The sequence below is a fragment of the Piliocolobus tephrosceles genome, chromosome 16, assembly GCF_002776525.5.
Source record: "Piliocolobus tephrosceles isolate RC106 chromosome 16, ASM277652v3, whole genome shotgun sequence".
NCBI classification, from domain to species: Eukaryota; Metazoa; Chordata; class Mammalia; order Primates; family Cercopithecidae; genus Piliocolobus; species Piliocolobus tephrosceles.
In genome coordinates, this window is record NC_045449.1 from 43,615,704 (window position 1) to 43,641,263 (window position 25,560).

A 25,560-nucleotide genomic window follows, 5' to 3' on the forward strand; every position below is an offset into this window, starting at 1 on the left:
TTACAATTCATGTATCTTTAGACATTTTAATCTCAGCCACGCCTAATATGCAGCCCCCAAATATAAAATTACTAATCAAGACACATGGTCCCGCGATTCTAGATGTTTAGTATAGCACCATTATTTGCCTAATGGTAAGAGAAGTTGTGCTTCTAGAACATGTGAAAAATTAAGTGTTTCTTTTGATAAGGCATTCCAAGAATATCCTATCTAGTTTCTTGAAATTTCTGTGCTTAGAGAATTTAACTCACTTTTATTACAGATGGAACTGTCATTACAGAAAACCAAAAACAAACAAATAATAAAAGAAAACTGAACAAATCATTTATATTTGACGTTTTGATGCCATTTCAATGCAGAGGAAGGGACATTTTCATTTAAATGCTTTCACAGTTTTGCCATACTTTCACAGTTCAATTCCACTTTTGTTTGCAACTAAAAAACCCAAAAAATAAAAAAAAAAAAAAAAAAAAAAAAAAAAATCACATTAATCATAATTTAAGGACTTAGTAAAACTATGTTTTAGGAATTTGTACAATAAACATGAAATAAGTCACCTGATCACTCTCCACGCTCAGCCCATTCCACAAACCCATCTTCCCTTCTCCTACGCATTGAGCCTTCAGAAATACCCTTTCTCAATGTGGTTCCTTCTAAAAGGAAGAGGCGGGAGAGTCAGGGTAGAGAAGGCGGCTCCAACCAGATTTTGCGTCCATACAGCCAAAAGCTTCTAGGCCTGACTTGTACAGCGGGTTTGTCCCCGAGGAGCACAGCTGGTCTACACGGGCCCGCACCGTAGACACCCTACTCCTCGGTGAGCTGCAGTTTAACTTCCTTATAGCAGGTTGAGAGTGTAGGCCCCGTTTGGAAGAGAAGGCGGCGCCCCAACGGGTGTTTTCCCAGGAAGTGCTCCAAGAATGGAGAGGAAAGGGGAAAGGGGAAAGGGGAAGGCCAGGCGATGGGCGTTTCATTCATTGCTTCTTTCTCCCCATCCCCTCCTTAGTCCCCCCCTCCCCCGACTTTCCCCTTTTCCCAGTCAGAGTTTGACGTCGGTCTCCTGGATACCAGGCAGCCAATCGCTTGGTTGCGAAGGGACCAGCGCGGCCAATCAGGGGTCGTTGCTACCTGTGAGTAGTATTTTTAGCTGAGAGGGACGCTCGATTCCACTCTCGATGTAATTCCGAGTATTTCTCTGGGGCAGGTTGTGAACAAGGCACTTACCCGCCCCCCGCCACGAGTCCCTCTCTTACCCCACTCCCTAGGTACCCGCACATATTTCAGCAGAGAATGATCTTAAACGCACTCTACAGGCAGGCACCGCGTTTATTCTGTGCACCTGCGTTCCAACAAGCCCTAGAAATGCACACATGCGTGTGTGTGTAGACATGGACACAGATACATACGCAATTTGGCCTCGTGTCGCCACACCCTGGGCACGGCGTGGGCTGGGACATTTGGAATAAACGGATCCGAGTCGCAACCAGGGTCTCACCGGGAGGCCTGAGGCTGCGGAAGCAGTTAAACTGCCGGCGGGGCGGGAGCTGTGGCAGCCTACCTTACCCACCCCCAGCCCGGCTCCACGGCTTTGAGGGTTCTGCAGCTGCCACTGTCTGGGTGGCGGTTGGCCTAGGCCTTAGGGTGATTAATATTCAATTAATCGGGTGCACGAATCCCGGTCACAGTTTGCCCTTTCTCTACCCCGCCCTGGGGTGGGCTGGAGGCTGATTTAGTAGCTATTCCACGAGCGGGATCCTCCTTGGCTGCAGCCCCACGCGGAAAGGGCACTTTCTGGGTATCCTTGCCGCCCTCCCGGAGTCCTGGGCTCCTCCAGCCCCGGTTCTCCTCGGCCGCTTCGCTCTCCTCCCCCACTGCCCAGCGCTCTCCGCCTAAACCGGGCGTCAGCCGCCCTACCCCACCCCTTTCTCTCTTTGGCACGTCTCCCCCCACAGTCCCTTTCCAAACGTTCTCTTCATTCCGTCCCCAGTGCTCCGATTGTCGGTTCATCGGCCCTCCTGGAGCCCGGAGGGTGCGGCTTCCCCACCCCTGCGTCCACCCAGCGTCCGGACAGGGGCAGGCGGGACTTGGCCAATGGCGTCGGGGGGCAGGGCAGGGGCGGAGCCGACCGGCGGTGGACCGGGGTGCTGGGCGGGGAGCGCGGGGAATGGCTGCGCCGCGGGAGCTGTGTGACGCTTGGCGGGCGCGCGCACCCCGACGGAGGGGGATGGGGGCAGGGAGGAGGCCATAAAACGAGAGCCGGGGCGCGCGCCGCGGCAGAAAGAGCGAAGCTCTGGCCCGGCGTGGAGCGGGCGCACTACGGGGACGCTGGGCCGGGCACCGGGCTGTGTGGAGAAGTGAGCGCGCTCGTCTGACCCCCGTGCCCGCCACCCCGAGCCACCATCGGCGAGCTCCCAAGGCCCGCCCGAGGCCTCCGTCCTCTGCCCTCAGCCCCGCAGCGGCGACGTCTTGCAGTCGGCGAGCTCGCCGCTCCCGACCCTCCCGCGCCCCCGCCCTGCCGCGCTGCTCCCCGCCCAGCCGCGGGTCTGTGGTCCAAGCCGCCCCGAAGCAGCCCGTAAGTATCTCGGGGCGCCGGGCGGGGTTGGTAAGGAGACAGGAGCCCCGGGCCCAGGCGGCGGAGGAGGGGCTGCAGCGGCGTCGAGCCCCGGGCCCTCGGGAGCTCGGGGACGGCGGGGTCGCGGCCCTGGGCGCCAAGGGGGCAGCGCTGGGACCCGAGGGGAGCGGCTCCGAGGGGCTACCGACGCGTCGGGCTCGGCCCGGGCAGTTGACCGGGGACGGGCGGCCCGGGGCGTGCTGACGGGAATCGGGGGGTTGGGGCGCCCGGAGGAGCGACGAGCTCGCGGTGGAACGCTGGGGTTCGAGGGGCCGGTGGCCGCGAGGCTGAAAATGGTGCCGGGGAACTGGTGCTCCCCCAGGCTCTGACCGGGTCCCTGGAGCCCGGGGCGGGGGCCGCGGGGCGGGGAGCGGCGGGTCGGGTTACGGCGGGGGAGGGGAGCGGCTGACCCGGCGCCCCGACCTGCTCGGTGCTGGGTGCCCAGCCGGGAGAGGTTGCTCTTCCATTTCCCGGGCCTTCCTCCTCCTTCTCCGAGGAGGCTCGTACTCTCTTCCTCCTCCACCTCCACCTCCTCTTGCTGTTGCTGCTGCTGTAGCGCTTGGGCTCCGAGGGCTGTGAGCAGAAATCTAATGAGATCTAACTGGCTGTTTATGTAATTCTTCACACTCCTGCCTGTCTTAAGGCGTTGCTTTGTAACTACCTTCCACCGAGCCTGAATTTTGCTCGGCTGCACCTTCAAGCAATTGGGTTTAATCAGCTGCCTCTGCCGGCACTCAGGATTTTGACTTGGAAAGTGTTTGTAGTTTGGGGGCAGCCAGGGATTCTTTTTCCCTTTGTTACCACGAATATGGAAAATAGAACTGACGAATTAAGACCAACTTGATTTTTAAACGTCCTTTTAAATCAACTTCAGTGTGCAAATAGATCCCTTTCGCAAATATCTTCTGTTTGCCCTTGATCTTTTCTTATCCCCACCCAGTGCTGATCCAGCAAACGTTTAAAGGTCGACCTTACCATACTTGCTTCTCCGGCTGTTACCGTGAGAGGGAGGGAGGGAGGAAGGGAGGACAGACGGAGGTTTTTAAAAATCAGACTAAAACTCAGAAACCCTGGCCTTTAAACAGAATAATCAATAGTTTCAATTTGTGTCGTTGCTTTTGTTATACTTGCTGCCTAATAGGTATTTTCAGATTTAGAAAAATACACGTTGAAAACAAAAGACCCAGAGAAGCTGGATTTTGTTGTGTTGTATGCTCTTTATATACTTAAGGCTGAAACTATATAGAATAATTTGGTTCATAATTATTCACTGGGATGAAATTCATTTAGTACTCAGTGTCTTTAATTTTAGCATCATGTACTATGGAAATTAAAATGATTTTCCTAACTTACCAGATTTTTAAATGTCAATGACAGAGCAGATTTAAATAGTATATGTCCAAAGTAAACTAAAACGTGGATTCGCTTCTAAGTTGGTGAATAACAATAAAAATTACTACCTAAAAGTGGCATCTGTATATATGGGGGTGGGGGGAGGATGCTGACTACAATAAATATTCTTGTGAGAATTGAGGGGAGAAGAATACATGTTCTAGAGATACTTCTTCTTAGAACTCTGTTCAGAAACAGGTTTTTAAAAACATTATTTCATCTGTAAATCTACATTTTCCTGTGTGATTTTAAACTTTAATCAACAATTTTCTATTTTATATTTTGTACTATTTACAGTTTTCAGGCTTTCTGTCCTAGTAGACATTTTCTTCTTCTTTTTATCCTTAGCAAACTAACACTAGATATTAGACATTTTTTAAGGTGAAATTACTTTGTGGGGGGAAAGGTCATGGGACTTATATTACCTTTATCTTATTTGGATATGTTTGCTTTTGTTTTGTTTTAAGGAACAAGATCACTCAAGGTGAAGGATAATCTACTAATACCAGCACTTTGAATGAAAATTTGTTTCTCTGCCACAAACTGAATATTTTTTTTTTCTTGGTGGGGGAGTTGAAACCTAATTTTGTGGCATAGCAGCTATGCAGCTTGAAATCCAAGTAGCACTAAATTTTATTATTTCATATTTGTACAATAAGCTTCCCAGGAGACGTGTCAACATTTTTGGTGAAGAACTTGAAAGACTTCTTAAGAAGAAATATGAAGGGCACTGGTATCCTGAAAAGCCATACAAAGGATCGGGGTTTAGATGTATACACATAGGGGAGAAAGTGGACCCAGTGATTGAACAAGCATCCAAAGAGAGTGGTTTGGACATTGATGATGTTCGTGGCAATCTGCCACAGGATCTTAGTGTTTGGATCGACCCATTTGAGGTTTCTTACCAAATTGGTGAAAAGGGACCAGTGAAGGTGCTTTACGTGGATGATAATAATGAAAATGGATGTGAGTTGGATAAGGAGATCAAAAACAGCTTTAACCCAGAGGCCCAGGTTTTTATGCCCATAAGTGACCCAGCCTCATCAGTGTCCAGCTCTCCATCGCCTCCTTTTGGTCACTCTGCTGCTGTAAGCCCTACCTTCATGCCCCGATCCACTCAGCCTTTAACCTTTACCACTGCCACTTTTGCTGCCACCAAGTTCGGCTCTACCAAAATGAAGAATAGCGGCCGTAGCAACAAGGTTGCACGTACTTCTCCTATCAACCTCGGCTTGAATGTGAATGACCTCTTGAAGCAGAAAGCCATCTCTTCCTCAATGCACTCTCTGTATGGGCTTGGCTTGGGTAGCCAGCAGCAGCCACAGCAACAGCAGCAGCCAGCCCAGCCGCCGCCGCCACCACCACCACCACAGCAACAACAACAGCAGAAAACCTCTGCTCTTTCTCCTAATGCCAAGGAATTTATTTTTCCTAATATGCAGGGTCAAGGTAGTAGTACCAATGGAATGTTCCCAGGTGACAGCCCCCTTAACCTCAGTCCTCTCCAGTACAGTAATGCCTTTGATGTGTTTGCGGCCTATGGAGGCCTCAATGAGAAGTCTTTTGTAGATGGCTTGAATTTTAGCTTAAATAACATGCAGTATTCTAACCAGCAATTCCAGCCTGTTATGGCTAACTAAAAAAAAAAAAAAGAAAATGTATCGTACAAGTTAAAATGCACGGGCCCAAGGGGGATTTTGTTTTTTTTTTTTTTTTTACCTCCTTGAGAATTTTTTTTTTTAAGCTTATAGTAAGGATACATTCAAGCTTGGTTAAAAAAAAATAATAAAACATGCATCATTTTTCATTTGCCAACCAAGCACAAAGTTATTTTATACTGATGGTATATTTTAAAGTATACTCTCAGATATGGCCTCTTACAGTATTTAAGATATAGCAAGGACATGGCTGATTTTTTTTTTATAAAAATTGGCACTAATAAGTGGGTTTATTGGTCTTTTCTAATTGTATAATTTAATTTAGTACAAAGTTTGTAAAATATCAGAGGATATATATATATTGTTTCTACGACATGGTATTGCATTTATATCTTTTTACTACAGTGATCTGTGACAGCAGCAGCTTCATGTTGTATTTTTTTTACTGAAATTGTACAATATCCATCTTAAAGACATCAACTATTCTAAAAATTGTGTACAGGATATTCCTTTAGTGGTGGAATTAAAATGTACGAATATTTGCTTTTTCAAAAAAATGTATTTTCTGTTAAAAGTTTAAAGATTTTTGCTATATATTATGGAAGAAAAATGTAATCGTAAATATTAATTTTGTACCTATATTGTGCAATACTTGAAAAAAAGGTATAAAAAAGTATTTTGAGTCAGTGTCTTACATGTTAAGAGGGACTGAAATAGTTTATATTAAGTTTGTATTAAAATTCTTTAAAATTAAAAACGCCTATCGTGGTCTTTGTTTTTAAGTGTTTTCTAAAGATCGACCTCTGGAGTTACTATGTTGTAAATGCTAATAATGGAAAAAGGCCTGACTCATTGAGTCAGGAAGGAATAATGGAAAGCAGTTGCTCTACTAATGCACCAGATCATAGTTTGCCACATAAAAAATGCTGTCAAAACTATAGCCTGACCAGTGCTTGGGACGACTTTATTTTTTTTTAACAGCCCTCTTCAGTCCACATTTGTCTACCCCATGATAGAGATGGTATGGTAAGGTTAGCTATACAGCAAGTTTCAAAATGTCATGCTGACATGGGGGAGTCAGGTGATAAGATGAAATTTCTTCGTGTAATCTGAGATGATTTGTTTGAAATTTATATGGAGAGAGCATTGGATCAGTTTTCTGTTTTTGCTCAGACAAAGCAGCTGACTGAACTTTAAAAAGAAAAATTTACATCAGTTTACTAATCTTTAAAGTTTAGCCATTGCACGTAGCTAGAGAACTTAAGGTCAAAATCTCTTCACAGTTGGACAGATTGTTAGATGTTAGGATTTTCATTTTCCCAGCAAAAACGCTTATGTATTTAATTTTTTGTGAGTGGGTATCCACCCTGCTGGTTTGAAGGATTTAGAGAGATTGACCTTGTATCAAATTGGAGTGACTTGGTGTGGATGGAGTTTTTTAAAACTGAAGAGTTGGAAGACCACTAAAGTTAAATGAGTCATTTCACTAAATGTCAATTGATATAGTATTGACATAGTATTGGTGAGAAAAGTTAAAAATGTCCATTGATACAGTGTTGACACAGTATTGGTGAGAAAGCTGTCTTAAAAAACTAAATGTACTTTTATAGTAATAAACCAGCACTGCCTGGGTTACCAGTGAAATAAATTTGGTCTCATGAGCTTTCTGGACACCAGTCTACAAAAGCCTTTTGTCATTTACCCATGCAGTGTAGAGCAATAAAAGGTTTTAAGGAAACAAGCACTGGAAATAACAGAGCTAAGCTGTTCGTCAGCTCCATGGTGAGGCTTTTGTTCTTTAGTGGACAGAATGAGGCTATGAAGAAGTATTGGAATACTGGGTGTAAGCAGCAGAGATCTGGTCTGCCAACACCACTTACATGCTTTTGTGATCACGAAGTTTGAATAGCTGTAAGAACAATCAGGGTGATGGCTTTAAGCACTAGTTTCTGCTACAGACTTTGATGATAAAGTTACAGACCTGGGAGAAAACTCTACTTATAAATGAAGAAAGGCTCAAGTATGGTGTGCTTTTTCTGAAAATCATAAGGCAGCTGGACAGTACATAAACAATATAATTTTTTTTTTTATTTGAGATGGAGTCTTGCTGTGTCACCCAGGCTGGAGTGCAGTGGCACCATCTCGGCTCACTGCAACCTCTGCATCCTGGGTTCAAGTGATTCTCCTGCCTCAGCCTCCCGAGTAGCTGAGACTACAGGTGCGTGCCACCACGCCGGCTAATTTTTGTATTTTTAGTAGAGACAGGGTTTCACCATGTTGACCAGGCTGGTCTCGAACTCCCGACCTCAAGTGATCCCCCGCCTCAGCCTCCCAAAGTGCTGGGATTACAGGCGTGAGCCAATGCATCCAGCGAGGACTTCATAATTTTTTAAAAAATGAACAAGGGCCCTGTTTTCGTGCTGTTTTTGTTCATTAGGAATGGGAATTTTTAAAAAGGTGCTTTTGTCTAGCACATCTGAGAAAAGCTTACATCTTAGTTCCAAGTCATTTTCTCCCCATGGTGCTATCATGCTTTTGACTCTCTGTATGGAGACTGTTTCGGTTGACAATTTGATGAATTCATTATTTTCATAGGCCTTTCCCATTTTTTTGACTCCTATAACTACAGATACTGTAGCAGCCTCTGAATACCCTCAGTGTCCAAAATGTTGCCTTACAGATTTCATAGCTCATGGATGAGTAAGGAATATTATACCAAAAAAATGGCTTTCTAAGTTTAGTGTATTCCTTTTCTGCCCTGCCTTGTCTTTTCTGAAATCAGGTACATTGTGAAATCTCCTTTTTGCCTATAATAGATGGCAAATGTAAATATAGGCCTTCTTCAAAATGCCTCCTTAAAGATAATATATACTGTGATTAACTTAGCTTTTGAAGGTGAAACTAAAGGTACTCTGACTTTAAAATGTTTTTCCAAGGCAGGTGCTGTGGCTCATACCTGTAATCCCAGCACTTCAGGAGGCCGAGGCAGGTGGATCACTTGAGGTCAGGAGTTTGAGACCAGCCCGGCCAACATGGTGAAACCCATCTCTACTAAAAACACAAAATTAGCCAGTGTGATGGCATGCGCCCGAAGTCCCGGCTACAGGCTGGGAGGGTGAGGCAGGAGAATTGCATGAACCTAGAGGCAGAGGTTGCAGTGAGCCAAGATTGCACCATTACCTTCCAACCTGGGTGGCAACAGCCAAACTCAGTCTCAAAAAAATAAAATAATGTTTTTCCAATTGGGTGTAAATCCCATTCCCATATACATGTCTTAGGTACTGGCATTTTAATTGAGAGACTTAACAAATCTTCAGGACTTTGATTATTTTAAAATAAGTCACTGTAACACAGAAAGAAACAAAGTATGTCTTATTGGACATACTTAAGCTAATGAAGTAAAATGCCAGTTGGTAACCTTCCTTTACATCCTTTCCCTACACAAACAGAAAATAGCATAGGCATGGAACATCAGATATGTACCCTTGCTTGACTGGAAATGCATGTTTTTGTCAGACGCTGGGTAACAACTCTAGTGCAAGAACAGATACAAGGAAAACAGAAGACAAGTATGTAAAATGATCACTGCTGAATAAAACCCATTGCGTTGTTAAGTATATCAATCAGTTGATGCGTAATCAGTTTGGCCCAGGAGGTCATTTGAGATCAGAGTGCTTTAGTTTTTGTGGTATATTAGGAAGATTACATCTTGCTGTTTAAAGGATTTAGGATCAATTATCTGTGGGCATACAATTGGAAAATTAGCACATTTTCCAATTGCATGCCCAGTTTGAAGCCAATTTTGAGTGGCTTATGTAAACGTAGTTGGAGCCATTTTTTTTTAATCTTTTAAATCAGGAAATAAACATATAGCACTTACTATGTGTCAAGTGTAGTTCTAACCCAGTTTATAGACTGGGTTGGGAGCAGAGGGGCGGGACTGAGGCACAGAAAGCTTCACTGACCCAAGATTGCATGGCCAATACATGGCAGACTTGGTCATTCACACTCAGGTAGTGGGTTCCAGAGTTCATGCTCTTAAGCACTATGCTTTGTTCCCTCAGATTAGTTGTTATTCTGATTTGAAGTCAGGGTAATAGCACCATTTTTGATGTATTAGCTATGTAATTTGCAGAATCTTTACAAAAGTGTTAATGAGAAGGGTCTAGTGAAAGGCTGTTAACCATGCTCAGAATATGCCATGATGAAGTTTTGAGTGAGACTTTATATTTCCATTGGTTATAAACTGAACTCATAGGTAATAGGGAAATGTTTTTAGAAATCATTGTTATATCAATGCTTTAGTTTTTTTTTCTTTTCTTTTCTTTTTTTTTTTTTGAGATGGAGTCTTGCTCTGTTGCCCAGGCTGGAGTGCAGTGGCGCAATCTTGCTTGGCTCATTGCAACCTCCACCTTCCAGGTTCAAGTGATTCTCCTGTCTCAGCCTCCTGAGTACCGGGTTTCACTATGTTGGCCAGGCTAGTCTCAAACTACTGACCTCAGGTGATCCGCCTGCCTCGGCCTCCCAAAGTGCTGGGATTACAGGCGTGAGTCACTGCACCCAGCAATGCTCTAGTTTTGTTGGTTTTCATAATTCAGTCATATAAATTACATCTCTTTTCAGAACCACTGGATGATTCCCTGACTGTAGATTTAGTGGCCGGTTACAAGTAAAGTTGTAACCGTTAACCTCCTGTGGCTATTTTCACAACCATTCCTTGTCTGTGCTTATTGATAAACACTCTAAAGCAAGGCCAAGTGACCTACCTTCGAACAATGTGTTTCTAGTACTTATGATTTGTTTTTAAATTACTTTGAAAAGCTACCTTAAGGATTTCTGTACATATAAATATTGTGATTCATGGTCTTTTTACTTTTATTTCAAAACATTCAAAACTTTTTTTAAAAATTATAGTTTTTAAAGTAGATTTGGGGTCTTACCATGTTGCCCAGGCTGATTTTGAACTCTCCCAGGCTCAAGTGATCCACCCACCTTGGCCTCCCAAAGTTCTGGAATTACAGGCGTGAGCCATCGTGACCAGCCTGTTTTAAAATATTAAAGAAACAAATTGACTTCTCATTTCAAACTCATTCTGAAAGCCTTTCTTGAAAAAAAAAATACAATTTGGTTTAAAATAAAAAGTCACATTTTAGAAGCATGAGCTGTTGTGGACAAGCTTACATACCTTTGATTGTTGCTATTAGTTTTGAACATGTTTGCACAGTAAAGAGAAAAGCCCATTTTAAAAATGGCTCAGGAGAATTTCTGTAGTTTCTATGTGGATTAAATCCTGTTTATACTAAATACTATTTACATTGTTGGGTTAGTTGGCATTTGATTGGAGCAAATATTGCTGACCCCTTAGGTGAGCTTTAGGTGGTTTAGATTGGGCTGAAAGTCTTATTAATGGAATTTGACTTGTAAGTATTAATAGTAAAACCTATATTAACCATTTCTCAGTATTTGAGTTTCAAGATTTTATATCTTAGAGGACTTGGTTTGTATATGTGGTCTGTTAGTGAGAACTTTGAGATTATCTCACAACTAGGCAAGCCTCAGACGAAAGCATTTAATCAACAGGCAGTCCCTGTCTAGTGGCTAACTGAAACTATGGGTCTAAATTCCTTGCTTAATTGTATTAAGTCATTTGATTCAGATGGCTCAGTTTATTCATCTGCAAAATGAGTACAGTGATGCCAATATGCTTCCTTGAGGAGCTATGAGAACTAATCATTTGCTATTAAGAGTTGTCAGTGAACTAACAGAACATGTGTCCATAGGGGCTCACAGTATTTAGAAGCCATCAAGTCCAGAATTCTAGCCATGTTTGCTGCCCTTTGAAATCAGGAAAGTAAGTGAAGATCATAACTGCCTTCCTATATGCACATTTTGCTGTCAGTTATTTGAGTCAACAGAAAATTGAAATTCTACAGTCATATTCTAAAAGCTTGTGTTTCATAAAATATGTATAATTATTTTCATAAAAATAAATGTCATGGAGTTTGTATTTCTAGTTTTGAGGCACTGAAAGAAACCAGTGCATTCTTTTTCATACAATTGGCAAGTTGATTATTTCATACAATTGGCAACCCAGTATACTAGTTGACATTTCCGTTTGGGAGCAGCCATAAGAGTTTGCTAAGTTAAAATGTCCATGCTGTTGTGAAAAATATTGACATAGTTGTTCTTATTTAAACAATATTGCCTGAGGAATAGTAGTTAAAATGTAACTTGGTGGTGGATACATCATATGGATAATGGTGCTAGCTTTATTTTAGTGCAGGTAGAAAAGAAGAGGAGGTTTGCTTTACCAAAGGGAAAAACATAGAGGACTTGGAAGGAAAAACACATTCCGTCTGGCATGATGAGTACTTACTTCACTGATAAAATATGACCAGTGTGCAGTACAGAGAACAGGTGTAAAATATTTTTAGACAAACCTTGGCATATACCGTAGGTCGCATCCCTTCTGCCTATACACTCTTCAAGTGTTTCAAAAAATAATTGTGGAAAAACCACATTGACAAAATGAGCTAGACATTGATTTTATTTCATTTTATTTTTTTGCACTGAATGTTAAACATAAACTTCCTTCCCAGCCATCAGGTTGCAGCTATTTTTAAACGCTGATTCTCCACATGCCCTTCTACAGCTCTTGAGGTCTTTTTTTCGTCTTTCTTAGTGCTAGTGAGAAAGCTGGAAAATTATGGTGCACACCCTTTTGGAGTGGGAAGGCTGACTTAAAACAATTTCGTGCTTCCTTTAGGCCAGAAAGAAAGAGTGTCAAGAATGGACATGGCATCAGTCTAGCTTGTTTTCTAGCAAATGGTGAGTATACGTGGATGACTTCTGGATACTGATAGAAAGGAATACTATCAGTATCATAACAGTATGGTTTAAGAAATGGAATTATTGGCCTGGTGTGGTGGCTCACGCCTGTAATCCCAGCACTTTGGGAGGCCGAGGCAGGCGGATCATGAGGTCAGGAGTTTAAGACCAGCCTGATCAACATGGTGAAACCCCATCTCTAATCTCTACTAAAAATACAAAAATTAGCCAGGCATGGTGGCATGCGCCTGTAATCCCAGCTACTGGGAAGGCTGAGGCAGGAGAATCGCTTGAACCCAGGAGGCAGAGGTTGCAGTGAGCTGAGATCGCAACACTGCATGCCAGCCTGGGCAATACAGCAAGACTCCATCTCAAAAAAAGAAAGAAAAAAGAAATGGAATCATCACGCCCTGCAAATATTGTACATTTTAGTACAGGGTCCATATACCTTGTGACACAGGTTCAGTAGTTCCTAGGCATAGGAACATCTTTTTCTGTTTTGCACTAAGTGTATGTATTCCTTTCAGATGGCTTTCCCTTGCCACCCCTCCACTAGCCATCAATGCATTTATTTTTTCTTTTTCTTTCTTTTTTCTTTTTTTTTTTTTTTTGGTGGGGGGACGGAGTCTCGCTCTGTCACCCAGGCTAGAGTGGCACAATCTTAGTTCACTGCAACCTCCGCCTCCTGGGTTCCAGCGATTCTCCTGCCTCATCCTCCTGAGTAGCTGAGACTACAGGCATGTGTCGCCACGCCCTGCCAATTTTTGTATTTTTAGTAGAGATGGGGTTTCACCGTATTGGTCAGGCTGGTCTCAAACTCCTGACCTTGTGATCCTACCGCCTTGGCCTCCCAAAGTGCTGGGATTACAGGCGTGAACCACTGTGCCCAGCCCCATCAATGCATTTTTAGTAAGGATGAAGGTTGAATTTTGTTTTGTTGTGTAATGAGAATGCCTGTTCTTTCTTCACTCTGATTATCCAGATTTGCCTACTGCCCTCAAAGCTCTTTTTCCAAAAAAAACTCTCTAGTTTTGCAAACTACCTGCCATTCTAAAGTTTTGTGGAGCCCTGGTGACTTACTTTATTCTAATTTCTTTTTATTTCCAGAAAACATGATGGGAATCTCTTAAACCATTTTAATACAAGGCTTAAGATAGCTGCAATCTTTGCAGTCGATCTTTCTAGAAACTAAGGTGTCACCAGAGGCTCTTTAAAGATTTTGAGAACAACGAGTTTTCACACAGCTATAAAGGATTTTACTTGGGGAAATTCTGCTTTGCGAATCTTGAAAAAGTCTGGAAGAAAGGAAGGAAACTTTTTTTGGTGACTTAGAAAGAAGATTCTTGTTTTTTTCTGAACCACTGAAGTTCTTTGAACTTTTTGTGTTCTGTGTAAAAGAAAGAGAGAGATGGAAGTGAGAGCTTATCTCCTTAGGAGCATCTGCCAAAGGAGAAGGGTCTGGCAGTGGGCAAGGGACCAGGGTGTATGTCCTCTATCTGCTTTTGCTTCCAGGGCCTGGGAAAGGTGGAAAGGATAGTAAAGAAGAGAGCTTCTGCATACACTGCCTGACAACTTGCCCTGGAGATCAGTTTCCCTGGAAGGAGGCTTTGCAGAAGTTCTGACACCACAGTTTCCTGAAGATTGTATGTATGCTTTTTTCCAGATTTTCAAGGAGGATGGGGAGCTGCTCCTATGTAAAGCACTGCCCATTTGAAGGATGATTTTTATACTATCACAAAGTCTGACGGAATCCAGAGGGAATGACCAGCCCCAAAAACTCAGTAATAATAATGGCAACCCTTATATGCATCTACTATGTGCTAGATACTGCCCCATTTAAATTTAGTTCAACTTCATAACAACCCTCTGAAGGTTGTACTGTTTCTCCCATTTACAGATATGTCAGTGGAGGCAGAGAGCTTGCAACAGTCACAGCCAGTGGAGCTAGGATTTGAACTGTGGGATTCTGTTTCCAAAGTCCATGGTCCTTAACCATTACACTATCCCGCTCCTTTGGTTGACCTCGACAGGTCGATTTTCTAAAAAGAGCCACGCTTGGTTGTTCAGAAGTCACCTAAGCTGCACTTTGTGCCTGGTCCCCCTCTCCTGCAAACCTCACTTGTGATTGTTCGCTCAGCAATCCCAAACTTATTTTACTATCAGCCTTTGCCAGGCACAATTAGGAAAGGGAAATCGGTTACAAAAACACAATGGAATAAGATATGAGTTTAAGAGCTATGTGCTAGCTTTACTTACTTACATCACTACTGCTTTCTGGATGATTAGATTTGTTGAGAAGCAGCTATACACACTTCACATACTGAAGTCTTGGGTCCTGAGCTTTACTAGTACTTGTGATAGCAAAAGGGTGATGTTGACTCAAGTGGCTGCCCTGGGGTCAGATTCCATTCTTGTCCCTAAATTCTTTCTCAAACAAGGTGAGATATGATTAGAAACAGCTCCTGTATTCATCCACTCAACACATTTATTAAGCATCTCCTGCGTTAGGAACTGGTAGTGATATATGTACTCCTTCAGAACCTCTAAAGGAGCTTACACTCTAGCGAAGAGCAACACACACGCCCAGATAATCATAATACACAGGAATATGTAGGGATATGAACAAAAAAAAAGGGAGAGACTGTGCCTATCTAAGAGATTCTAGATCTGGGAGGAAATATCAAGCTATAAAGAATGGGTACAGTGTCCACTGGAAGCACCTGGAGAAGCCTGGGCTCCCTCAAATTCCCAGCTCCAGTAGAAGAACATGGAGTTGAGAGGAAAACCTTGGTCCTGGTGTGTGTGTGTGTGTGTGTGTGTGTGTGTGTGTGTGTTCTTCATCAGATGTATCCACAGTAGGAAGAATGTGTGCTGCTAACCCTTGGGGAAAAAGGCAGAGGAAATCAGAAATAGAAGCTCTGCTGCCAGCCCATCTCCCCTGGGAGAAGCTGCTTTGAATTTGAACATTTTAACTTATTTTTTCACTGTTTCAAGCTTTGTACAGAAACATTATGAAAGAGAAATAGTTTAAAACTTCTTTATTCATCAAACCCAGGAGTGAGATGGGGAGGACCGGTAAGAAGTCCAAGGAAGGAAGAGGTGGGAGTGAGAGGGGCGTCAGGCTGTGTCAGAGGGATGTCAAATTCCTTGCTTTCAAGACAGTTTCAGTTTCATGCTTAATCTAGAAACCTCCTCAGGCTAGAAGCTCCCTCTAGGGGTCATCTCATTTGTTTTCCTACCTTTAGTGACAAAGCCTCTTTTGGTTTTGTGATGTCAGGGCTCACAGCAGGTACCACCCTTCCAGAAGTTGGTGGTGGTGGAAAGTGTGTGTTCATTGCACAAACTCAGACACCCCCAGCTCACTCCCAGTTGCCACTCCCATCGCCACACCCTACCCCTGGCCGAGGTAACAAGTCTGTGGAGCTCAGTAGTTTCCTTTTCCAGTTTGGCTTTTTGGGCGCCTGTAATATCTTCCGGTTTGAACATAAAGCAAAGAATGAGGCTTTGAAGGGAAAGCTTTGTATAAATTTCAGCCAGAAATTAACATTCCCAAATAACTTTTCGCCTGGGTCGCTTCCCCGGGCAATGCCCTTCCCCAGGCTTCCCTAAGTTCTCTGTGGCTGAACACTCTGTCATCCACTGAAAATACCACCACAAGCTGGCCAAGCTCCTTCATGTGACCTGGGACTGTTCAGGGAGCATCACTACTCTGTACAGAGCGTGGATCCTGCTTTGGCACAGAAGACACCAGCGTCTGACCCTTGTCTCGCACCCACTTGACAGCAGGGACACATGTTTCCACTATTTTCCCTGCAGATGTAAGAATGCTCTAGAGTGGTGTAGGGCGCTTCATTCAGCCTCCAAATAACATTACTCCTAGTGATCCTCTATGAGAAAGAACATGGGCTTTGGGGTCAGAGTTTTTTTTTTTTTTTTTTTGGAAAGGGCCTTCTCTGTTACCCGGGCTGGAGTGGAGTGGCGCAATATCGGCTCACTGCAACCTCCACTTCCCAGGTTCAAGGGATTCTCCTACCTCAGCCTCCTGAGTAGCTGGGATTACAGGCGCCCGCCACCACACCTGGCTGATATTTTTGTATTTTTAGTAGAGACGGGGTTTCACCATGTTAGCCAGGCTGGTCTCGAACTCCAGGCCTCAGGTGATCCGCTGCCTTGGCCTCCCAAAGTGCTGGCATTACAGGCGTGAGCCACCATGCCTGGCCTGGGGTCAGACTTTGAATCAAATCCCAAACTCAACCTTAAATAGCAGTGCACTGTTAAAACGATTCCACCTCAGATTTCCTATCTGTAAAAGGGTTCCAAATTCTACTTGTTAGGGTTGGTGTGATGAGTAGGTAAGATAAATAAAGCATTCAGCATATCCTCTTCCCTACATTGAATAACCTGAACTCTCTTTACTCTGGTGAGAGAGGGCTCAAATCCTCCCCTTCTCCTGCCATGGCTTAGCCTCAAGGACGAGCGCTCAGCCTATTTAGGGGAGGTCAACTGGCCATAAACGTGCCTTTTCATGAGAATCCTAGGTAGTAAAATTTGTTGGTATATTAGCAAGGAGAAGGAAGGACACAAAAATGAGACGAAACCAGACTTGACTGTTCTTGAATCTGTGGTGGAAAATATCACAAATGCGGTTGAGTATGTGGCCTTTGGAGTCCTGTAGACACACCTAGGTTTGGTTCCCTGCTTAGCCAGGGACTTTGGGAAAATTTTTCAATCTCCCTGAGCCTCGGTTTCATTATCTCTGAAATGGACAGACTATTAAATGGAGGTGAAAATACATACACATGACAGGGTTGTAAATATTTAATGAGATAATGCATGTTGAACACATATTAAGTGCTGTAAGCTCTTAGTAACAGAAATTATTAACCCCTGCCAAAAGGACATCTAATTGGTAAAGGGTGCCCACCTTCTGTGAGGCCTGGGACAGGGGTGGGTTACCATCTGTATGAGTCTCACTAAAGCTGTGTTCTAGTCATCCATAAACACCAGCTTCAGCGCTTTTAGGGTCACAGGGTAAAACTGCTGGTTGTAATGATTGTGAAGATTGCTTTGAGTCTGTTACTGATCATACCAGGGTTCTAAGGCTGTTTCCCCTTTTATTCTGTTGCCCCTTGTGGTACATTGAGATGGAGAGTGGCACTTGAAATAAAGGATCAATGAGAGCTTCGTTCTGTACCCCGAGGTATTGGAGCTGGGAATGAAGGATTCAGAATGTTCTTAGGGTCTCCATGGAGGTCTCAGAGGTTCCCCATCTCTAAACAAATTACTACACTTTATCTCTGCTTCCTGGGCCTCCAACTGCACAACCCCAAGTGTGTGCGTATGTGTGTATGCGTCTTCCTGTCCCTCTTCTCCTTTTTCTTCTTGTTCCCTCCCTCCTCCTCTCCCCCTCTCTTCTCCAGCTACCCTTCTCCTGGACTCTTTCCTTGTCAGCAAAGGAGACTGAATCTGTTCTGGCTTTGCTCTGGGAGAGGGGTCTGTTCTCCCCTCCTGGTTCTTGCTCCAATCATGGGCAGGGACGTGCAACAGCAATTATCGCCAACAAGCTGAAGCAGTGAGGCCCAGGACCAGCTACCCTGGAGAGGCACTATGGCTACCATTATTATTCTGTGGTATAGATGATAATACTAAGGCACAGAGAAGTTAACTACTCAAAGTCACAAAGCCAGTATTTGAGCCCATGCTCTGCCATGACTGTGATCTTTTCTCACTGCCACCCACCCTGGAGAGCAAGGAGATTTGGGGACCTTGAGGCCTAAAACATCTGGTCCCTTATTAATTTGTTAATTAATTTATTTACTTATTTATTGCTTAATATGTTGATTGTCTTTATCTGAAAAATCCTCATAGAAAATTGTCTGGGGTCGGGAGTGGTGTCTCACGCCTGTAATTTCAGTACTTGGGTAGGCTAAGGCAGGCGGATCAACTGAGGCCAGGCGTTTGAGACTAGCCTAGCCAACATGGCGAAACCCCGTCTCTACTAAAAATACAAAAATTAGCCTGGTGTGGTGGGGTGTGCCTTTAATCCCAGCTACTGGGGAGGCTGGGGCAGGAGAATTGCTTGAACCTGGGAGGTGGAGGTTGCCCTGAGCCAAGATCGCACCACTGAGCTCCAGCCCGAGTAACAGAGCAAGACCCTATCTAAAAAAAAAAAAAACAAAAAAAAAAACAAAAACGAAACAAAAAAAACAGAAAGAAAATTGTTGTTTGGTTTAGTCCTCAACAGCCTGCTCCTTTACTCTTGTGAGAGCGGGCTCAGAGAAAACAAGCTTGCCTTCTTTTGAGCTACCCAATCTTTCTTCTGGGCAGGGGACATTTGGGGACGGTTCTATCTCTTCTTTTTAGCTTCGTTCTCGGGCTTCTTCTCATAGACTGGTGATATGGTTTGCATCTGTGTCCCCACCAAATCGTATGTGAAATTTTAATCCCCAGTGTTGGAGGCGAGACCTGGTGGGAGATGATTGGATCCTGGGGGTGGTTTCTCATGAATGGTTTAGCACCATCCCTCGGTGCTGTTCTCATGATAGTGAGTAAGTTATTAGGAGCTCTGGTGGTTCAAAAGTATGTGGCACTTCCCCCCTCTCTCTCTTCCTCTTGCTCTGGCCATGTAAGACGTGCCTGCTTCCCCTTTGCCTTCTGCCGTGATTGTACGTTTCCTGAGGCCTCCCCAGAAGCAGAAGCCACTATGTTTCCTGCATAGCCTGCCAATTAAACCTCTTTTCTTCATAAATTATCCAGTCTCAGGCTTTTCTTTATAGCAGTGCAAGAACAGACTAACACAGCTAGATTCTCTTGTATAGCAGCATGAGCTTCCTTACACATGTCCTCCACCATGTCTGGAGTTATGCTGTTCTTTATGTGTTGAGAGAACTGTTTCTTGTAAGCATCTTTGTCTTCTTCCAATAGGTAATGCATCCGATCTGCAACATTCTGACCCATGATGTACTTCTGATGCACTTCTGCCTTCAATTCCTTGCTTTCAGAATCATAAACAGGGAATCATTTGGTACTGTGAGGGATAGACAAGCCTCCATCCACAGCTCCCTTCAGGGCCCCAAAAACTTTATTGCCAATGGTAGTTCTGGCAAAGCCTGCATGCAAATAGCAGGTGAAGGCACCAGGCTGACTATCAATGCTTTCCACATTATAATTCATCTCTGGTCACCTTCACTTGGCCATCATAGATCTTGTCCATGCCAAACCTATTGAGAAGCCTGCGGGCCAGCACTGGCTGGTACAACAGGCTGCAGCGTCATCTGTCAGGCCAACCTTCACACTGCATTTTGGCAGTTCATGTGCGTGCGTAAGCGGTATAGACTATCATATCCCCTTCTATATGAGCATAAGTAATCTGACAAATGATATCTCTACTAGTTACATGACTTTTCCTGTATTTGGGCATGTTGTACTTGCTTTTATCCTATATCACCAAGTGTTTCCAAGGGTAGCAATCAGTTTTACCCTCTTGTCATCTTCTAAATTTCCCGTGCATCTCTTAAAGTAGGCCTTGTTCTTGACATCTTTAACCACCCCCATCCTGTGGAACAGAGCCCCCGGGCCCTCTTTTTAAATGCTTATGCAGCTCACTTATAGCAGCAATGACCACTAACAAAATAATTATTAGACTTTTAGTCAGCACTTCCATGCAAGAAACAAGATGACAGCTGCAGCATAGGTGTCTCTGAAGAGCTGCTGAATAACTGGCCTGGTGGCAGACTGATTCCTAGGAGGCAGCAGCCGTCATGGGCACTGTGCTGTGCCATGGGAGGACTTAGCCTCTCATTCCCACTGTCTCCCTCCTATCAGCAGCTCCCCTACCATATTCAGCTAAAAGTTTGGAGAACTCGTCTTCACCTGCATGTCGTGATTGTTGGTGCTGCGTGTGTGTGTGTGTGTGTGCACGCGCGCTTATTTGTGTCCGTCTTTGGGAACTCTGGGGTACTGAGGGAGGCCATCAAGAACTTTATTTGCATGAAGATGTGTAAGCCTGGCCGAGTGCAGTGGCTCACGCCTGTAATCCCAGCACTTTGGGGGGCTGAGGCAGATGGATCACCTGAGGTCAGGAGTTCGAAACCAGCCTGGCCAACATGGCGTAACCCCGTCTCTACTAAAAAATATGAAAATTAGTCGGGCGTGGTGGTGGGCGCCTGTAATCCCAGCTACTTGGGAGGCTGAGACAGGAGAATCACTTGAACACAGGAGGTAGAGGTTGCAGTGAGCCGATATTGCACCACTGCACTCCAGCCTGGGTGAGAGAGTGAAACTCCATCTCAAACAAAAAAAGAAAAAAAATGTATAAGCCTTTCAGGAGAAAAGATGAGGGGATACTGAGGCTGAGACCAGGGTCATGAGACAATGGGAGTAAAGAGAATTTCGTGTCAATCTTTTATAACAGGGGTGTGCAATAGAACTTCCTGTGATGTTGGAAATACTCTGCCTGTTGTCCAATATGGCAGCTACTAGCCACATGAAATGTGGGCCTTGAGACATAACTAGTGTAACTGAGGAACTGAATTTTGTATTTTAATTTAATTTAAATTCATGTACATGAATTCAGTACTAACAATATTGGAGAGTATGGCTTTATAAAACTTCTATAAACCCTTGGTACTCCCAGAGGTCAAGGATCAGTTGGAAGTGGTGGTTATGGGTGTTTAGAAGGGGGAACTGCCATTTGGGGTCCTCAACCTTTAACTGTGATGGTTAAAATACATATGTGACATCATGATAAGAGTATAGGCACCGAACTCAGACAGACTTGGCTTTGAATCTTGGCTCTTTCATTGAATGACCCTATGGCCTTGGATTCTTTAAATATTTAGAGTCTCTGGTTCAGCACCTGTAAAATAGCACCTAAGAGGGTCTCTTTTCTTCCATAAAGCCTGTAGGGCTTGCCTCATTCATTCATTCATTCATTCAACAAACACCTAATGAACATGGTCAGGTTTGTGTTTGGCGTACAGGTGAACAAAGCATGGTCTTTGCCCTCCTGAAGGTTGCAGCTTAGAGTGTGATCTGCCAAGTGGTGAAATAGTAAAATAATATGGTGCCTTCAGAGGGTTGGGAGGATTCAACTGGACATTCCATGTGAAGTGCCTGGCGCAGGGGTTAGCATCCTCATGTCCACCCCACTGCTGGCACTGTGCTTCTCCCCTGCCCAGGGTCCTTGAGAAAACCCCAGGCCCCTCCTCACTTCCGGGCTACCCACACAGAAAGGAGATAAAGTCACCACCCTCTGCTCTTGCTTAGACTATGGACAGAATTGGATGCATCCCTCACACCAAAACAGAAAACAAGTTATCGGGGTGGGTCCACCTCCTCCCGTCGGGTCTCTGGCAGTGTCCTCAAGACCTGAAAAGGGCCAAAAGCACGCAAGTGCCCGCTTTGCCCCTGACAGACACCTGGGAAGAGGCCCCACCTCCGGGAGAGGCTAGTCTATGTTGGGCTGGGTTCTGCTTTCCCTCATCCAAGTGGGGTTGACGGTGGCCAGAGTATTGCTGGAGACCTAGTGGAGTTCGTCCCGGGGTAATTTGGGACGGAACTACAGGGACTCCAACGTGACCCTGAAATGGGTCGAGGGCCTGGGGAGCCTAGGAGGCAGGCAGGAGAGGGGTAAGGGGTTCGCCCACCTGCCCACCCTGCTCTCTCCCTCAGGAGATGTCGGCTGGAGGTTTACTCTTCCTTCCTTCTGACACAGCCTGAGTGAGGAGTGTCACCTGACCTCAGGGCACATTCCAGAATGAGGCCACAGCCAAGAATAGGGCCCAGGAACCCTGCCACCCTTCCCGCCTGCATTAATCACAAATTATCCAGGGTAGGAGGGAAGCTTCAGACTCCTCGGAGAGGTGGGAGGAAGAGGAGGAGGAGGAGGTAACAGGAAGTGGAGCTGGAAAAAAGAGGGAGGACCCCAGAGAGGCCCCTTCTAGGCTTGTGCTTGTTCAGTGCAGCAGCACTGCATGGCCCCTGCTCCCAGGACCCTCTGTTTCACCCAGCAGGCCCCTCCATGAGCTCTCAGAGCTTGGCCCACAGCTTCCTGGAGGCCCTAGGCTGTGATTCTGATCGGGCTCAGCACAAACAGAGGGAGAGGGACTCAGAGAGGAGTGCTCACACAGCCGGGGACAGCAGAGGCTTCCCCAAGGAGCTGAGTCTTGAAGGATGAGTAGGCAGAAGGCTGATGAATGTAGGCCAGGACTGCTTGTGTATGTGATGGAAATACTTGTCACACGGGGAGGTTGTAAACAGCCCTGGGTGGCATGTGTGTGCTGACGGGAGGCAGCCTCTTTACAGACATTCGGGGTCCTAATGGGACTCCAACTGCCCAGCCCAGAGCAGGGTGTGTGTGTTTGTGTGTGTGTGTGTGTGTGTTTTGCGTGCTAGGAAAAACAACATAACATGAGCATTACGAGCTCTAGGCTGGGCGTGGTGGCTCATGCCTGTAATCCCAGCACTTTGGGAGGCTGAGGCAGGTGGATCACCTGAGGTCAGGAGTTAGAAACTAGCCTGGCCAACACGGCAAAACTCTGTCTCTACTAAAAATACAAAAATTAGCCAGGCATGGTGGCACATGCCTGTAATCCCAGCTACTCAGGGAGGCTGAGGCACAGGAATCGCTTGAACCCGGGAGGCGAAGTTCACAGTGAGCTGACCTCACGTCACTGCACTCCAGCCTGGGTGACAGAGTGAGACTCCATCTTAAAAACAAAACAAGGCCAGGCGCGGTGGCTCAAGCCTGTAATCCCAGCACTTTGGGAGCCGAGACGGGCGGATCACGAGGTCAGGAGATCGAGACCATCCTGGCTAACACGGTGAAACCCCGTCTCTGCTAAAAAATACAAAAAACTGGCCGGGCGTGGTGGCTCAAGCCTGTAATCCCAGCACTTTGGGAGGCCGAGACGGGAGGATCACAAGGTCAGGAGTTCGAGACCATCCTGGCTAACACGGTGAAACCCCGTCTCTACTAAAAAATACAAAAAGCTAGCCGGGCGAGGTGGCTGGCGCCTGTAGTCCCAGCTACGCGGGAGGCTGAGGCAGGAGAATGGCGTAAACCCAGGAAGCGGAGCTTGCAGTGAGCTGAGATCCGGCCACTGCACTCCAGCCTGGGCGACGGAGCGAGACTCTGTCTCAAAACAAACAAAAAAAAAAAAAAACAAAAAAACAAAAAACTAGCCGGGCGAGGTGGCGGGCATCTGTAGTCCCAGCTACTCGGGAGGCTGAGGCAGGAGAATGGCGGGAACCTGGGAGGCGGAGCTTGCAGTGAGCTGAGATCCGGCCACTGCACTCCAGCCCGGGCGACGGAGCGAGACTCTGTCTCAAAAAAAAAAAAAAACCAAACAAATCAACAACTCTGAAGTCAGACTGGCAGGATTCAAGTCTTGGATCTGCCACTCACCCGATTTGGGGCAAGTTTCTTATCCCCTCTAGTCTTAGTTTTCCTACCTACAAAATAGCCTTCTGTCTCCTCCAGTTGCAATGGACCTTGCAAGAGCTGGTACCTGGCACATAGGACGTGCTCATGCATGCTGCTGTTTTACAACAGGACAAGGGGATGGAGGGAGTTCCCCATGGCTTAAGGCAATCACCGAGGCTGTGGACTTATTCTCCCCCTTCCCTAATCGGGGTCCACTCCATCCCTGGTCTCCAGCCCCACTGTCCGGGGGATGACATCAGACTACAGAGCAGCTGGCTAAACAATGGAGCAGAGTGTCCTAGCAGGCTGGAGGTGCTGGGGGAGGCGGAGGGTGGAAAAAGCCAAGCTGCCCTGCCCCAGAGGCCCTGGGGACTGATCTGGAGACAGGCCGCTCAGGAATAGGCCTCTGAAGAGGCATACTGAGGGTCAGAGCAGGAAGGAGAGAGCCAAGTGCGTGCAGGAAGGTGAGGAGTGAGTATCCCGGGCAGATAGGAGACAGGTGAGTCTAGCCTAGATAAAGGGGCCTCAATTTCGTTATGTCCCGGGACCTAGGCTGGGGCCAAATCTCCTCGATTTGACTGAGCAAAGCAACCTCCTGAGACTGGCTGGCAACCAGGCCCTGGGAGCTCCATCCACCCTTTCCTGAGCTCCTGCTAGATGCCAGCCTTTGTATAAGGCCTAGGATAACAGAAAGAAAGAACTCTGGCTTGGTTTCAAGGATAGAAAATGAATGCCAGGTAGTAGGTCAGAAGTTATAATAGGTTCGAAACCACCCATTCTCTAAGTGCCCATATTTTCTGAACCCCACCTCAGCTTATAGTGGTGCTCAGATTGGATACACTCTGTGAGCAACAGAATAAAACATTTGAAGCTGCAAAGCCCAAGACCCAGAAACGCGAGGGGAGGGCTTTCAGTTCTAGGGTCTGTTCTGAGTGGAGAGCTGCTAAGGGTGGGAGGGGGCAGCCACTCGGCGCCAGGCCCTCCTTCCTGGGCTTTCCAGTTGTACCCAGTTAACAGGGCCCAGCTCCCGAGCCTCTTGTAGAGTGATCTTACTACCCTGTGTTCTACAGATGAGGAAACAGAGACTCAGAGAGATCGCAGGTAAGCAGCAGAGCCTAGATTCAGACCTAGGCAAGTCTGACTTCACGGGCTGAGTTTTCTCGCTCTGCTAGGTGGGGCTGGAGTGTGACAGGCACCCCAGGTCTGGGGCTGTGAGTGGGCAGTGGTCTGGTTAGAGGGAGCCCCGAGATGGGATTTTCCTGAACCTCACACCTTCATCAGGGAAGCAGACGTGTGACTGGGGGCCCTGCTGTCCTGGCCCAGCCGCAGTGCTCAGGTCCCATATCTGTGCAAATGCGGGTGAAAGGGAGGTGACAGGCGCTGGCATGTGGACACTTGCCCCCACAGCTTCCATGGTAATGTGCTAGAGCTCGAGCTGGAAGCAGGTGCACAGAATGTCCCTGGGTCTCTGAGGACAGGGTGAGACCATCCTCACTTTCCTTGGTTACCTCACCTGAGCAGGGTGGGGGCCCGTGGCTGCTGCCCACACCACTTTGGTGGCTCAGTTTTTTTTGTTTGTTTGTTTTTTGTTTTTTTTTTTTTTTGAGACGGAGTCTCGCTCTGTCGCCCAGACTGGAGTGCAGTGGCTA

General features: G+C 45.8%; 1 protein-coding gene, 1 long non-coding RNA gene and 1 pseudogene across 2 annotated transcripts; 1 reads left to right on the forward strand and 2 right to left on the reverse strand.

Annotated features, from left to right (window-relative positions):
• Window positions 1–346: 346 nt before the first annotated feature.
• On the reverse strand, window positions 347–2,084 carry LOC111537297. Its single transcript, XR_002729961.2, has 2 exons — window positions 1,404–2,084; window positions 347–1,125 (listed from the first exon to the last, which is right to left on the reverse strand). It is a non-coding gene; the product is annotated as an uncharacterized LOC111537297 (long non-coding RNA).
• Window positions 2,085–2,196: 112 nt separating this feature from the next.
• TOB1 (transducer of ERBB2, 1) lies at window positions 2,197–6,415 on the forward strand. Its single transcript, XM_023204507.3, has 2 exons — window positions 2,197–2,569; window positions 4,468–6,415. Exon 2 carries the CDS (start codon window positions 4,603–4,605, stop codon window positions 5,638–5,640), a length of 1,038 nt encoding a protein of 345 aa, XP_023060275.2. The 5' UTR covers window positions 2,197–2,569; window positions 4,468–4,602; the 3' UTR covers window positions 5,641–6,415.
• Window positions 6,416–18,716: 12,301 nt separating this feature from the next.
• On the reverse strand, window positions 18,717–20,040 carry LOC111537248 (annotated as a pseudogene).
• Between the last annotated feature and the right edge of the window lie 5,520 nt (window positions 20,041–25,560).

Excerpts from the sequence above, each read along its gene's own strand:
- TOB1 (XM_023204507.3), top strand. The coding sequence starts at position 4,603 with ATGCAGCTTGAAATCCAAGTAGCACTAAATTTTATTATTTCATATTTG.